General features: G+C 35.8%; 1 protein-coding gene across 2 annotated transcripts in view; it reads right to left on the bottom strand.

Moving 5' to 3' along the window:
- UBE2K (ubiquitin conjugating enzyme E2 K) overlaps window positions 1–16,656 on the bottom strand; it is a 43,433-nt gene that overhangs the window by 24,791 nt on the left and 1,986 nt on the right. Inside the window, exons 1-2 of one of the 2 annotated variants that reach the window (XM_030270951.4) lie at window positions 5,152–5,176; window positions 1,066–1,159 (exon numbers count right to left, since the gene is read on the bottom strand). In XM_030270951.4, coding sequence (XP_030126811.1) covers window positions 1,066–1,159; window positions 5,152–5,154 — 97 coding nt within the window. In that variant the 5' untranslated portion in view covers window positions 5,155–5,176. Of the gene's footprint in view, window positions 1–1,065; window positions 1,160–5,151; window positions 5,177–16,656 lie in introns of those variants that run through there. The other variant, XM_030270950.4, reaches the window with a different exon arrangement.

The following is a 16,656-nucleotide window of genomic DNA, read 5'->3' as shown; positions in this document are numbered from 1 at the left end:
CACCTGATGAGAATTTATTTTTTCAAAATAATGACAAATGGTCTGTGTCCCATCTCAAGTGAATACTCAAGTCTCAGTGTTAGCTTAAAGGCACAGAACAACTAGAGCAGCTGAAGAACATGCAAAATTGTTTCATGTTCAAAAAAAACCAATTTATTTGCCCGAGACACTCCTTGATACTTTTTTACTGAAAGTACATATTCAAATCAAAGTAGATACCTGGCATGGGAAAGTCAAGTAAAACTACATTTTAAAACTATCTGACATTTATTTAAAAAATTTAAAATCCTTACTTATCATGAAAGAACTTTAAATATAAGGTACGTCTGCCAGTTCCATATATATTATACATTAAGTTAACAAGTACCAGCATTATTGAGTCATTTTGTATCTCTGAAGAAGCATGTCACATTAGCCTCTGTGAAAGCTTCTTTATGGAAGTTACCTTGCTTTTACCAGACTGTAAGAGATGCATAATTACTGATACCAGCTTTAATAAACTAGAAAGTCAGTAAGGTATAATTTTTGAAGGGAGCTAAAGAGATGAAGCTCTACTACAGAGTCCCCCATGTCAGTATAAATTAATTATTGGGACATATGGATGCCAAAAATTAATCACAAATTTAATCTGAAACAGCATTTCTGCTTGAGATAGGAGAAATGCAAGGTTTATGAATGATCACCACTCTAGATCACAGAAATACACGTACAGTCTGAAGCTCAGTTTCTTAATGCTTCATGGTTAAGGAACTAACACTGTCAAGACAGTAAACAAACAAGTAGAAGTCAGAATTATACCAATTAAACCACACATCTTCTATTTGTAAATTAACCTTGATATGGGATAGTCTATCCTACTGCCAAACAGATCTCTCTTCAGGCAACAAAGAAGCCGAACTGAAATAATTTTTTAAGACATATTTAAAATCTTGTTTAAAAAAAAAATCAGACTAGTTTAAAACAAGTACCTCTACATTTTATGCTGTAATTATTTTTACAAACAAAGCATCTCAAGACACATGACTTGAAATGTACAATGATTGCATACACAAAAACTTTACTTGCCTTCATATGGTGTGTCCGGAGGTCCTGCTATTTCTCCTCTTAATTCTGTAAAATTCTCATCTACAAGATCTACTTTAATTTGATTTTTGCTCGTCTTAAAAATAAACAGAGAAACAAAGAATCATAAGTAAGCATTTCACATACAAATTTCCCCCAAAAAAAAGCTGTTTTAAATTTTTAGAACAGTACTTTAAGTTAAGTAAACATTTAGAAGTATAGTAACCTGAAGTTATTAGCTATCTTCCAATTGAAATTTTACTTCATTAAAAATAGACTACTTGTGAAGCATTAGAAACTTCAATACTATTTATACTATTACTAGAATAAGCAAAGCAATCCAGCAACATCTCAACTTGCACTTCTAAGTTGATTATATTTTAAAATGACCACGATCTTTCAAATCAGCTATTCATTCTACATATCTAAACTATAAAATTAAATTGACCACATTACACATCAGTTCTTTTCATATTTAGACAAATTTATTTAAAAACAGACACACTTGTCACTTGCAATGGAACACAGAAAGACTTCCCCAAATGAAGTAGTATTTTTAACATTACAACAATCTAAAAAGAATATTGTAGCCTTAAGATTATGTATATCTTTAATTTTTAGGCATAAGATACAATTTACTTTATGCGCTTGAATTTCACTGTCACCTCCTCAACATTTTCACACCCCAATGAACTTCTCTACAAAATAAAAATACTATACTTTGATACTGGAGAAAACATATGTTTTCCAGAAACAGATCCTCAAGTGTTCAGCTAGAACTACTCATTCCATTGAACTTGCTTTCCAGGTCCAGAGAGCAGTATTAGTGAAAGTCATAAATCTCCCAGCCAGTAACTTTTATTGAGGAGTTGCAACGCAAAATCTCCTTTTATAAATATGTACTATCAAGTAAGGAATTACCCATTTTTCCTTTCTGCTACTTCTGCATACTGTGCTCACTGACTGCAGAACAGATTTCCTGATTCCTGTGTTATTTTTTACAAGAACTGTCAGCATCTTCTCAGATCTTTAAAAATTGCTCCAACTAGTTCTACACAGCTGTGCTTCTTTTTACCCTCAGAGTAAGACTGGCTGCGGACAGCTACTGGAGAAGGGTCAAGTCATATAAAGCTGATGGGTACCATCAGCTGGTTCTTGAATCTATCAGTGATATGAACTATTAAGCACTCAGAATTCACTGGACAACACTTGGGAAATTACTTCTGTTTCTTTCCTGCAAGTGTTCTATTGAATCAGTCCCACCAAAACAAAGAGTGCTCTCCTGAACAGAGATGTTCACAGATATAAAGAAAAATCAAAGATTAGGTAAAAGTTTCACCATGTAAAAAATCCTAATTCACTAAATTAATCCAATAGTGAACTGGGAGCTTTTAACATCTGTAGTTATATACATTTGTATTTAGAACTTGAAATCCCTTCAATTCACACAAATGAGGCAGCACCTGCAGCTCTCCACAACAGCCAGGCAGCGTAAAAAATTCCCTCTCTGAATTAGAACTTGATCTTATGTGATGTATCTTCTTGCAAGCTTTCCAACATCCCTTTGAATTTTTTTGCTCTCATGTTTCCAACTGGCAGCTTGCTCCAAAACGTCATGATTTTAAAAGCTTTCTGAGGTACAATTAGAAGTTACAATCTATTTATGGCCCACCTGTGACAGCATTGTTTCCCAGCTTTAACAAGTTTTTCATATATCTAGTATTTATTCCCCTTGCAAAATATATCACATTTACACTGATTTTCCAGCCTTCATTTTGCTTTAAACAAGCTGAAATTCTAATCTCACCATAATGATTTTTTAAAAAAAGGTTCTCGACTATGTCCCATGACCACCTAACCAACCCTGCATAAACAAATTTAGATGATGCCTCAGAATCTGTGCCATGAACGCTCTGTTGTACTCACTGAAGATACACCACAACCAGCATAAACTAAGAAAGACGAAATCTGGCTTTTTCAGGCAGTATGATCAAGTGATAAGAGTCCCAGCAAGGATTCCTGCAAAAGTGTGTCCTCCGCACTGACTGCACAGTGCTTTGTCAGATGTACTGCCCTTGTGTATGGAGTCTTCATGCACAGGGTCTTCCCAAAGCAGCACACTGGTTTAAATGACCAATACAGGTGAGTCACTGTAACTTATCTGTACAGGTACTGCAGTCACTCCAACCTCATCTGAGTTTCTCCTGCTCTCCCTCTGCCCACATCACCTGGCAAACTTCACAAAGGACAGCAGGCATTCTTGTCCTTTGCAAATAACTTTTAATTTGGAGGACTGTACTAAAAGCAAACAGGATGAATTTCAATGATACAATCTATGGTTAATCCAAGCTGCAGCTTACTTCATTTTCTACTTAGCATTCTACTTTTCTTCAGTGACCTCTGACACACTCTTGCAGCAGCCTGGATATTCTCCTTCATATTCAGTTTCAATTAGTACCACACTAGCTGTTTTTCACAACAAATCCTTCCCAACTCCATGTATTTGTTTAAAAGCAATCAAACACACAGTCTGTCAGTGATCCTGGTTCCCCACTTTGAGATGATTGCTTCTATTACTACAGCTGTAGTTGTCTCCATGTCCTTATTTGCTGTGCACAGCACCTTAAGGAAACACAGCAGGCAATACTGCACTGTTTTATTGCAGGGATTCATTTATTTTGTATTTATGCTTAAATTCTCCTATGTCCTCCGTATACCAAATTATTTTTTTCTTCATATATCTGAAGATCCATTTTTTCGTGTTATTCTGACACTTTTCAAGGTTCAGCTCAGCTTCACCTTGACAAGTATTGCTTTATCCTTCATCCCTGGAGAAACAGCACCAAAGTGATTATTAGTCAAATTAAATCTGGAGTGTTTTCCTACAATATTTCTCTTTAATGAGGCTTGTGTATGATAAAATTACTTAATTTTAGCAGTTCTAACAGAATAAATCTCTGGCCTCCACCTCTACCAACAATAGTGGTCTTTAAAAATTCTCTAACACCAGTAACCTTAGCGCAGAATTTATGAATCAACTTGTGATTTCACATCCCAAGTTGATTTTCCAGTAGCAGCTCTACAAAGACCTCAATACACTTCCACACCAAGTCTAAACCAGCATCAGCTCCTGTTGATCCAGTAACAATTTAGTGACTAAATCACTGAGCTAGCAATTCCTGAAATATGAGCCATGCCATTACTCGCAGCATTTATTTCCATAATTTCAGAGCTGAATTCTGTAACAATGTAATGCCCAGAAATCCATCAGCAAAATCCTTTTCTAGAAACCTACAAGTCAAATATTAGCAGAACTTTCCATTATCACACATGAAAATTATTTTGATCAAGACTGGTCAAAAAAATCCAAACAACAAACAGAACACATGACAAGAGAGAAAGGAAAATTGATGCAACAATTTCCCCTTGCATCGTGCAAGGGAATGCTTGACGCTATTCCCTCTTTTTTTTTTTTGATACTCTAGATAGATTACACATAGCCATTTTTAAATGCATCCTTTAATTCACACTAGTGTCTAGTCAAAAGATTTGTTGTCTTTTAGACCATCTCAACTGCTAAGATTCTTTCTGCAATGCTATGATCATACTTAACCAACTTTATTCTGCCTTGTGAAAACTAAACCCAAGCATAGGAGATTAAACCAGAAGTATGATGCAGAAAAGCAGAAGATTCATATTATGCTCTTTTATTCACTACTAAAAGCATTATCTCTAAAAAGAAACCCAAATGAATCAATCCTTCATGAAGTGTCATTCTGTGTGCATCTTCCAAGGATAGGACACTCAATCACATTTATCACAGTAACCACTGATTGATAGTATTTGATTTGTCTTCACCTGCTCTCTCTTAAAAAAAATCCAGATTTATACTGTGTAATTTTATATCTGAGTAACTTCCTTGCAAAGAACACACAATTCACTCCACCAGAAAATGTGAAGAGTGAGTTCTGCCACTATGAAGACATAAACACACATCTTCACTTCTACTAAAATCATTCCAGAGAGCAGCTCTGGACACTATAATATTACTCTCAGCAGATAACAAACTCTTCTGTTCTCCTTACTCACCATAGTCTACAGGCCTTAATAAACAGGGCCTGCCCAATCTGAGGGCCTGTCTGCTTTCTGCAGGAAATCCAACCTTTTTCCTGAGCTTTCAATACAATTTCCTTCTCTCTTCTTCAACCTGCCTTTAGAAAACTCTTTCATTTCTTCATGGCCTATTATCCTCTTCACTAGTCCAGTACCTCTACTCTTAAAAATCGGTGTTTTCCTTGACATAAAAAAACAGACAAAACCATTACATATCAACAAAAAAGAGCATACTAAGGTAAGTTATTAAAAACTGCATTGCTCTTCTAAATTTTATTTTTCACAAACAAAACACTATTTACTATATTTACTAAAAGCAGAAAATTATATATTCAAAGTTTGATCCTGAGTAAGTCGACTTCTTAAAGACTGAAGTAGAGCAAATAGCTATTTTAGAAATAGGAATTATAATTACAACAGAACTTTTTATGTCTTCTAAAAAGCCTCCAAATTCTTCAGTTATTTTGATAAGCAGATTACCAGAGAGTCAATCTCAAGCAATCAGCATAAAAATGCCTATTATCAGAGCTGGTGATGTATGGACAGATACTGGTAGGTTGAACTAAAAATGAGAGAATAAGATGTTTCTAATTAATTTTTCTTTAATTACATAGCCAGCAGTCTTGACATGAGTTGAACTCTCTTGAGTTGAAGCAAAAAAAACCAAACAAACAAACCCAAACTCCAAATAAATCCCTCAAATTTCCACATCAGCCATAAACTTAATACCAGATGATGACGACATACAAAAAAAGTTTTGAGTGACGTTTTCCTAGAACCAACCAGCTCTACTTACTCCCCCCAGGACAGTATCTTCACATTAGATCTTCAATCCCTGTATAATAAATTAACTCTACAGAAACATAAATGCATCCATTAGCAAACATACTATGTTTTCAACTACTGGTGTCAAAACTAAAAAAGAAAATAATGTGTATTAGCAATATTAATAACTTCAGCATGTTATTTTTAAAATAATGAAGTAGTGTCAAACTGCTGCTTGCATGTTCTAGGTCTGTCTCTCCTTACATAGTCAGACACCATGTGCAAATTCCTATCAAGTATCTTTAGGCATAAGGGCCATAGTGGTAAATAGGATTCATAAAAGCAAAAAATAACACACACAAAATCACTTTAAACAGAATTAGATCTGGAATTTAAAACCTGGTGGCTACTTCTGAATTACATTGTATGTGGGGAAAAAAACCCTCCAACAACAAAAAGAACAAACAAACAAAACAAAACCAAACAAAATTTAAAAACTCTGCTATTCCATACAGGAATTAATTACCTACAGTCTGTAGGTCTTATAAAGTTATTTTCTTCAGTCTCAAGGGGAACATACTCTATTTTGGATCAAGTACTATTATTTTGTTAATTTGCTTTGCTTTACAGAAGATAACTCAGAAAACTTTAGAAACAAATGTGTGTACATATAAACAAAACTAAACCAGAAAAAACTAACCTGAAAAGACACATATATGTGATAAATGATGCATATAAACATTGCACTAAAATCAGCTATTATTAAAACTCTACAATCATTCAGGGCTTTAAGACTAGCCCCTTACACATTAAGCAAGAGTTTTAAGGAAGTGGCAAAAATCTTAAAGAATGTACATGCAAAAATTCCAGCAAAGATGGAGGAATAAACTTGAAAAATTTGTCTGGAATCTTCAAAGTCAACTAAGGACCGAGTTTGTGAAGGAGGTTTTGTTGATTTCAAATGTTTTCAATCACTAATTGTTTCCCCAATCACAGAAACAAAAAAAAATTACTTCTTTATCTTTCTGACAGGATTTTAAAATTATTGATTCATCCATGAGGTAAACTGGCAATAACCACTTTTGAATCTACCTAAAATAGAATAAAAATGTAGTTACTTCCTTATTACAACCATAACGTACAAACTTACAAACCAAACATCCAAACATTTTATACTGACATTACAAAGTTCAATATTTAACAAGCCAAATTAAGTGAGAAATCCTTCAACCCAGTCTGAAGCCATGCTAGCAAAATTTAATTGTTATACTGTAAAGTTACCAGCACTTTATAAACTCTTTTTACTCTCACATCCATTTTATAATCTAACCCAACAGTCTTATTCTACCTCAAAATCTAGCATGAACATATATCACCAGATTTACAGAAAAAGATCACCTGACTATCCCAGTGAAATCCATAACACGATTTTTGCACAAGGCCATAAGTACTCTGAGTCAACTTGTCTTGAGCAAAAGGCTCCAATACTTCAGCAGTAATTCACTCCCTTAAACAATTATTTAAATAAATTAAAAAACAAAACCAAGTTCATCATTCTTATCCTATTTCCAACTCTTTGCAAATCTGTGGGTAAATATTCAAAGGAATTTTGTTTTGCAATATTTATCTTATTATTTTCTTATGCTCTTTTGCTAAGGTACCATTCTGAACTCAGTCCAAATGGTTCAGGTCTCCCTCCTTCACTGACATGCCAAGAAGGAAGATTCCTAATAAAAGTTTGTCTCTTCAGCTGCTGTCTAAGAAGTCAATACCAGACTCTAATCTCCCTCCTTTTCAAACTAACACTCCTTTCTTAACCCCCTTGCTACCCCAGAGTAGGCCAGAGTAAGTACACTGCATCCCCTCAGTTCCCTTGTTCATAAGAAATAGGAAAACATAAAATAGAGAGGTGTCACTCAACTAGGAAGCAAAGTGCAGTGCACTGTCATGCAGCAAAACAGCAAATTCAACTTATCAAAAAAAAAAAAAAAAAAGTTTTATAATCCTACTGCCACCCCCTCAAAGAGCCACCAAAGCAAGAGGGAATAGTTCAATACTTCCAAAATACTCCTTCAGACTCACTCCAGCTTAAAAGCCAAAAATCAAGTGCATATCCTGAGCCTGTTATTATTAAGAGAAGCAGAAGTGCCACATAATTACCACAGTGCTATGAAGTACACACGCTGCACTAGGAGCTGAGATCAGCAGATCACATCTACATTCTAGAGCAAGTGCCTGATGACCTTCAAAGCACAGAGCAATGCCAGAGTGAAACAATCCAGTGGCTGGGGCAGGCCAAAGAGAAGAAACACTTCAGTCAACAGCATATTAAAGAGCAGTTTTCTAGACAAGAAAGGGTTAATGGTTAATGCCAAGAAATGCATTTCCTTAAAATGCTCCCATGTTCTTTAAACCTATAAATAATTTCACTCATGGAAGTTCTACCAAATTTCACATTCTATTTCATGCCCCCATATTAACATGTATTTTCTAGGGTTACATCTGTTCTAGTAAAACTAGGTGACATTGTTTTTGCATACTATTTGTTTCATCTACTGATCAAAATACTATGTTACTAATAAGTAACTTGTATTTTAATGTATCTAAGGAGCTACGAGTATGAATACTGTGTGAATTCTGTATTACTGGTGATTAGACAGTTAGAATTTTCATATTTATCACAATATATAAGAACAATACCGAGCGATGCTTTTCCTGTCAGAACACAAAACATCTCAAATATTAAAACCATATTCATTCTTCAAGAGTTAGACCAGAGCACCACAAAGTTTTAGTAGAGTTTTTTTAAAACTTAAGGTAGGTAAATACCCATTCCTGCTAATGTTCAGCTGTGAAAACATCACTTTACCAAAATACTTAAGAGACTGTACTTACACAGCACCTTAAGCCAGTCTTTTGTGTAAGCATTCACACAACTGCATAGTAAACATCTGAAATAAACACATATTAGCAAGACCTTTCATTTTAACCCAACCCGATTTGATTCACCGCTGAACACTGCAAGTAAGAGAAGGCGCAGAAAAGTAGGAAGAAGAGAGGAGTCTGGAAGAGGAATGTGACACTGCTTCCTGGAACTGTCTTAGGACTAGTTAAAAGAATTCTGAAACTTCATCTCTAGTGTCTGTCTAAACTATTTCTGACAAAACCATCACATCAGTCAGGGAGACCAGACGTGTAACTGGCACAGCTCTTCCGGAATAAGCCCTAAGCGCAGTTACACAGCCACTGCTTGTCCCACTAAGGGACAGTGTGGTTAAACTGGTAAAGCTGTGCCACGAAAGGTGTGTACACAACTGCACACCTACTCTACTGTACTCCTCTAAGGGGCCCTGCACAGGCTATGTCAAGCTATGCAAGATACTTACAGTACCTTAGAGCATAAATTGTGTGCAAGAGTTACCCAAGTGTGATCTGAGCCTACTAAGATTATCGACATCAGTGTGGGCATAGTGCAAAGGACTCCTGCTCTCTTCTAAAAAGGAGGGAAAGAAAAGATGCATTTTTCCTATCTTTTTATGCATGGTTCTGTTTTTGATGTTGAACAGAAATACCCTGCAGATGAAGTATGCTTTAATAATAATTTTGAACTATTCTTTCAATTAGTTATTTTATGAACATACAAAGCAATTTGATGCAGACTCTGCAGTAATTTCCATGTATCTACCCTACTAAGGTTAAAAATTCTACATATAAAGGAATCACAGGATTCAGTTCATTTTAAATTGATTATGCTAATTCACGCACAGTCTCAGAGCTTGTAGTCTAGCGAAAATAGCTGAAGAACAGTTTGTCTGTACTAGCTTCCCACATGGACATCCTTATTCTAAAGTGGAAGGGCTTACCTAAATACCATGAAGGCTCTAAGAGCCTCTGAAGAAAATACAACACATGATTTCCATTCATGCATGCTGCCTTATTCCATCACAGCCTCCTGTACTTTAACACATCCTAACATATAAAAACTCAAAAATACTTTCTCACAGTTCCTTTTCAGCTAAAAATAAGAAGTGAAATATTTTCAGCATGAGCTAAGATACATGTTTAAGTAAAATATGGACTAATATATTTGTGGGTTTGAGTTTCTTCTTCCCTTCATGAAACACTCTATAGATGCATTTAGAATCTGAAGGCATGTAACCTTAAACTTGCCTTTTTAAAAGTAACTAGACTTACAGTCTTTCATTAGTCTTTCCCAATCTGAACTGTTGATCATACTGGCTACTAATAAATAAAAATTATGAAATAATGAAGTTCAACTAATTTCCTATGTGTTTTGTGACAAGGCAAACAGGACAGCCCCTATTAGCCATTTAACAGAAGAATGACACTCAGGATGAGCCCAGCTCTCTCAGACGTTGGCATAACCAAACTGGAGCTATACTGCAGGACTGACTTTTACAGTGTCCAATACAGCGTAACACTGAATGAAGCTTCTTCTGTAGCCATTGACATTCACAGTATCTCCCCTCTGTGCAAACACTTTGAAGGATAGACAGGAGCAATCCATTACTTTAGCAGAGTTCTGTTGCAAAATACTAGATTAAACAGAACTGGTACTCAAAGAAAGTTATTTTTGCTACTCACAGAGATACTTTATTTATGCAGATAAATACTGTTAAATACTCAGGGCAAGCATATTCAAGACTGCAGAAGTGGACTACATCCAACTCAGAATATTCAGTGATTCTATGAAATGTCCCTAGAGTGTCATATAGAATATTATTTGCCAAAATTCCTACTCTTTGCCATAAAGTAGCTGAAGAGATTCCTTTTCTATATCTAAATTGCAGCAATTTTACTTAGCCTGTCAAAGACAAAAATATAGCCTGCATCTTAATGATAAAGTTTAACCTAAAGCATTTTCTCAATTTAATACCAGCAGCAATTATTAGTGTAAAAGTGATGAAGTATAATAGTGACAACAGTCCTTATTAGGATTATGGAAACTAGTAATCTAAAAACCACTTAACAGGTAAATAATTTAAGAACTACTCTAATACTTGCACTAGCTTAATGCAAAATAAAGACCATTGGACTGTTAACCAGCACTTTCTTGCCGTTTATACTTACACAAATTTACTATGATAAAATGTTAACTTTATTTAAATCTTATACTACATAAAGTGAACTAACCTTAGGACTTGTACACTTCCTTTCTATTAAAGTCAAACTCCTGGAAACAAGCACAGAAAAATGAATGCAAGACTGGAAATGGTAAAGGATTGGCTAATTTTTAGCACTGCTTTAGGTCCACAGAGGGCTTTTATCAGAGGGTACCATCACCAAATACAATCTATCCCCTCATCCTACACTGACTAATCCACTCCTGTAACCAGAGACTGCTCTCATTCCTAAGGTTTTTATGACATTACCAAAAACAACCAAATGAGTCTGACTCCAGTGCAGACTTAAGTTTTTCTGTTTTCCACTTCCAAAATCTTTAGGATTTTGCCAACTGATATGCAGACCACTCACTAGGAATCTGGACCCAACTGGATACACAATGACATAAAAAAAGTCACCAACTGACACAGGAGAAAGAATAGATCGAGCCTCTCTGCATAAGTATTCCCACTACCAATACTTGGGAAACTCATAGTTCTGGTCAAATGATCACTGACATTGCATATTTTAAATCACAGACTTAAGTAGTATTCCTAATACTAGTACTGATTAGTCTCTACATAATACTGACCCTAAAAGTGCACTGGTATTATATTCACCAAACTTGAGAAACAGCTATATGGTTCAGGTAAAGGGGTGTTAACTATAAATAATCTAATAATTCTGAAAGATCATCCCAGATGTGAGAATAACATGCAGGTTTTTTCCCACTTATGGACAAACTTGTTTTAATGGCAAAGACGTACAGAACCATTCTCCATTATTTCCCAGTACAAACTAGAAGATATAACCAACGCCCCACAGATAGGATTAAGAAAACCAAAGATGCACAGTAATGGCATTTCACTATTCTTTTTATGCAGTTATAGGAAACAGGTCTAAACCTTGTCTTGACTAAAACTGTAGGCATGGCTAAAAACACAGCAGACAAAATTATTTTTGGCAATGTATCAAAGATCTCACAAATAACTATTTTAAAGTTAAGATAATCTTGACATTTCAGAGAAATGAAGCTACAATAAATAGTACAAATCTCGTAATTGTTCTACTTTCAGGGTTTCAAACCAGAACTTGTTCAACCTAAACATCCTGACAGCAGTGCATCTACCAAAACCCAGCCTCCAATCTGAAGAGGATTCATTATTGTCATAAAATAGTGAAAACTTAAACTAAAAAGGAATGGTCTACTTTAAATTTATTTGTTTTGTTTACAGGGAAAGGTCTTACCAGATGTGGCGGCTGAGTGGGAACCCTTTTATATTTTCTCTGACAAACAGAAACAGTAATTAAAAACCAAACTTATACTAGCAATTCTGTAATCATGCAGGTAGAGACAGCTGGATGGCTTCTAGTCTCTTCCTCCTGCTCAAAGCAGGTCCAATATGAGCAGGTTGTTTAGGAATTTGCTGAGTTTTGAACTCCAAGCACAGAGATTCTGCAAGCTTGCTGATCACGCTGCTTAAATGTTTGACTACTACCACTGTAATTTTTTTCCCTAGTGTCTGGTCAGAATTTCCCACGTTCCAGCTTGTGTCTGCCACCTCTTACCATATACCCATGCACTTCTGAGACAAGTCTGGCTCTTCTCAGGAGTCTCTCATCAGGTATTTATAGATAACAAGGGAAGATGTCCCTCTCAACAACATCAACTCTTTCATTGTCTTCTCACACATCTTCTGCTCCAGTCCCTTAACCATCTTGACAATTTTCTGCTCAGTTCATTTGTGTATGTATCTGAACACAGAACACCACACATGTTCTCTCAAGCACAGAACAGAGGTGAAGAATCACTTCTCACAACCCACTGACTATATTCTTGCTAATGCAATCCAGTATGTGGTTGGACTTCATTGCCACCATCGTGTTCAACTTGCTTTTCACTAGGTCATGAAGTTCTTTTCCTGCTAGACTGCTTTGTTTCCAGTCTTCCAACTGTATATATGGATGCATGGAGTTACCTCCTCCCAGGTGTAGGACTTGGCACCTACCTTAGCTGAGCTTCAAATGGTTCCTGCCAGGACATTAATTTCTCCAGCCTACTAAGATTCCTTTTTGCATAGCAGCCCCAAGCTTCAGTGTGCTAAAACCCTCCTCACACACTTTTCTAATACTATGCAGACCTTCCGAGAGGCTGGTACCAACATAATAACAACTTTAAACGTTCTTATGTTTGCACCTTTTTTACCTTTATGCCTTTTAATCAACTAAGGACACTCAAGCTTTTTTCACACAGTTGTCCTGGTTTTGGCTGGAACAGAGTTAATTTTTTTCCTAGTAGCTGATACAGGGTTGGGTTTTGGATTTAGTCTGAGAATAATGTTGATAACACACTGATGTTGCTGGGTACAGCTTACTCAAAGTCAAGGACTTTATAGTTTCCCATGCTCTGCCAGCGAGAACAGGCACAGGAAGCCGGGAGGGTGCATGGCCAGGACAGCTGATCTAAACTGGCCAAAGGAATGTTCCATTCCATAGAATGTCACACTCAGTATAAAAACTGGGGGAACTGGCTGGGAGCTGCTGATTGCTGCTGGGATGGGCTTGGAACAGATGAACAGGTGGTGAGCAATTGCACTGGGCATCCCTTGTCTTCCTCCAGCTTTATTCCTCTCTCTCTCTTTTTGTAATCTCCCTTTTCCTTATTTTTACTACATTTTACTTTATTTAAATTATTAAACTGCTCTTATCTTAACTCATGGGTTTTATCTTTTTTCCAATTCTTCCCAGCCCATTGTGGGGAGTGGGGCATCTGAGCAGGTGCACAGGACTTAGCTGCCCCCTGGAATTAAACAATGACAACAATCCCACTGCACTCACTAAACTTCTACTGACTTTAGTGGGACTGTTCTTACAATTCAAAGGTTAAGCACATGTATCACCATAAAATGGATACTGTTTAAAAAATATATGTTGCCGACTCAGGAACTGTAACTAAAGAAATTTCATTCTTATAAATACCTGCATTGCTTCTACATGATAAATAGGAAGAAAAACAAGAATCCTACTAACACTAAAGTACAATTACAACCAGAAGTTTCCACATTAGTGGATTCAGCATCTAGCACCCAAGACTGCCAAATATAAACCAACTACAGCAATGAAGTTTTTATGAGCCTGAAGATTAAATACCTATGGCTTTTCCAAACAGCAAAAACATTTTCAGATATGTTACTTAGTATCTTGCTATACACTGACATAAATCACAAGATCACTACAGGCAACATGAGAGCCACTCTACAAGTCTAAGAAAGGTATGGCAGGCTATAGCTATTTTTCCCTTCCCTTTTGCCTGTAAATCACTGAAACACATAGCAGACACTGAAACAAACACTAATTTTCTTCTTGGAAATCAAGTACTTGAAGTTTTTGTTGTTAACATACTACCTTCACTTGAATGCTGTTTCGGGTTCAAGCAAGTTGCAAATTGACACTGCTACTTCAGATATCTGTTCATGAAGATACTCATACCCTGTAATTGCAGTTGAGTTTAATTTACTCTCAGCTCTACCTGGATTTACCTGCCATAAATGTCTCTTGATACTTGTAAGAGAAGAACACTTCATGGTAGATATACCAGCAATTCTCTTCTTGCTAGAAGGAAGCTATGCTTCCCAGTGTATCAGAATAGAGTTTTCACTGCAAAAGGTATCAATTAGTAGAATACACCTTGTATTTCCATATGATTAAAAAAAAGTGGATGGCCAATTAAACACTGAATCCTTCACTGCTAGCACAGTATAATTTCTTCAAAGCAAACACTGATGCTTTATTAAATTACACCAAACAAATCACATGTAATGTTTAACATACCTGATCAATTACAACATGTCTCAGCATCAGTCTTTAAGTGACCACAAGATCTTTCAATATGTTTCTATTAATTATTAAATGCCAGGCAAGTTCTCCCTGTCATCAGATAGCTACTTATAAACAGAGAGCAGGTAAGGATTTGGCTACCCAATGCAGCATTCCAATAACTTAATCTAAAAATAATACCAGCTAACCTTCACTAAAACTTTTTTCTACTTAGTAAAAGCAGGATCCTATCCTCCTTCCACCTCTTCATTGGTTTCTCTATCATGCTGCAGCTTCATACTTTTGTTCAACATACATTTTGTAGCTTTAGAATTTCAACCCATAAAACCAACAAGATAACAGATTAATGAAATGACAGAACACGGAGAAAGTGGAACATCTGATCCCTTGCCTACACATATTTAACCAGTAAAGTTACTACCTAGACTTAACAATTTCATCTTTGTTATGGATGCACAATACTTCGCCTACCTTAGAACTGTAAAGCTTTCTCCACACACAAAAGATCATACTTTAGAGAGCACTCCTAACAACTCCTAAAAGTAACTTTAGTTAGTTTTATCTATTTAATTCAACTATTTAAGAGATGTAAAGTCACAGATATCTCTTAAACAATACCGTACTTCTTAACATAATGTCATGTATATAACAAGACTACAAATAATACAGCAAGCAGTACAAAGGCACTTTTCTCTTCCTCAAGAGTGAAAAGACTTTAAATACTTTTGCAAAACACTAGAAGCCCCAGACTCAACTTAGAAATATGGAAGATTCTTCATCTCTTTCCTGTAAATCAGAGAGCATATTTCACATTTTAGTTATTTCCCAGAAACTGCATTCAAGGAAAAAGGAAGTACTAAGTAATATGAAACGTATATTTAGTCCCGTGTAGCAAGGATTCCTAGATCCTTATCCATGGCAAGGATAAACACACTTTACAGAATTCTTTCTTCATTTGGATTTAGCACTTCCAACACATACTTCAAATGCAGAAGGAATTAACTGATCCAGCTGCTCCCTTTTAAAAACATTTCTAGTTCCGTCATCCATTTCAGCATAAAAGTGAGTAGTGGAAAAAGACAGAGAACAAACTTCCTATGTGCTTTTCTCCCTGTGTGCCTACCCCCTTCCAAGGCATTTGTGCTCCACTTATATCTACAAGGAAAAGGTGGGGTGTGTGGGGGGGTACCCTTCAAGTAGTTTGAAGCATTAAATAAGGAATAATTTAAGAACAGATAATGTGAGCCACTTTGCTTTCAGAGAGGGACTTATTAGCCTCCAAAAAACAAATTTAGCATTGCCATTCATTAAAAATATTTATTTATTTTTGAAGAAACCAGGTTTAATAATAATTTTAGTAAGAAAACTTCTTTTTTTTTTTTTGTTATGTGATTTGTAGTATTTAGTTGGATCTTTTTTCATCATCCCACTCCATATGTTTTCACACCCAATGATAAGGACATCATACTTTGACTGCCCTGGAATGTATAAACATTCACAAAAAAAACTTTGCTTGCAACTTTAAGCACTGAGTAATGCTGAAATTTTGCATTAAACACATGGGAGTTAGTATAGTCTGTAAACAGCAATTTTATACATACTAATATATCATGACACTTATGTAGTTTGCTAATGGCAGAAGAAAATTAAATGTCAAGAGTCTGCTGTACTATGATTTTGAAATTCCATTAATTGAATTTTATAAGAATTATGACCTTTTTCTGGCTAGCTTCAGGCAGCTCAAAGGCTATCTTA

This window comes from Taeniopygia guttata, chromosome 4 (assembly GCF_048771995.1).
Source record: "Taeniopygia guttata chromosome 4, bTaeGut7.mat, whole genome shotgun sequence".
Taxonomy (NCBI): domain Eukaryota; kingdom Metazoa; phylum Chordata; class Aves; order Passeriformes; family Estrildidae; genus Taeniopygia; species Taeniopygia guttata.
The sequence above is the reverse complement of the archived record's forward strand: the minus strand, read 5'-3'. Positions and strand labels throughout refer to the sequence as shown.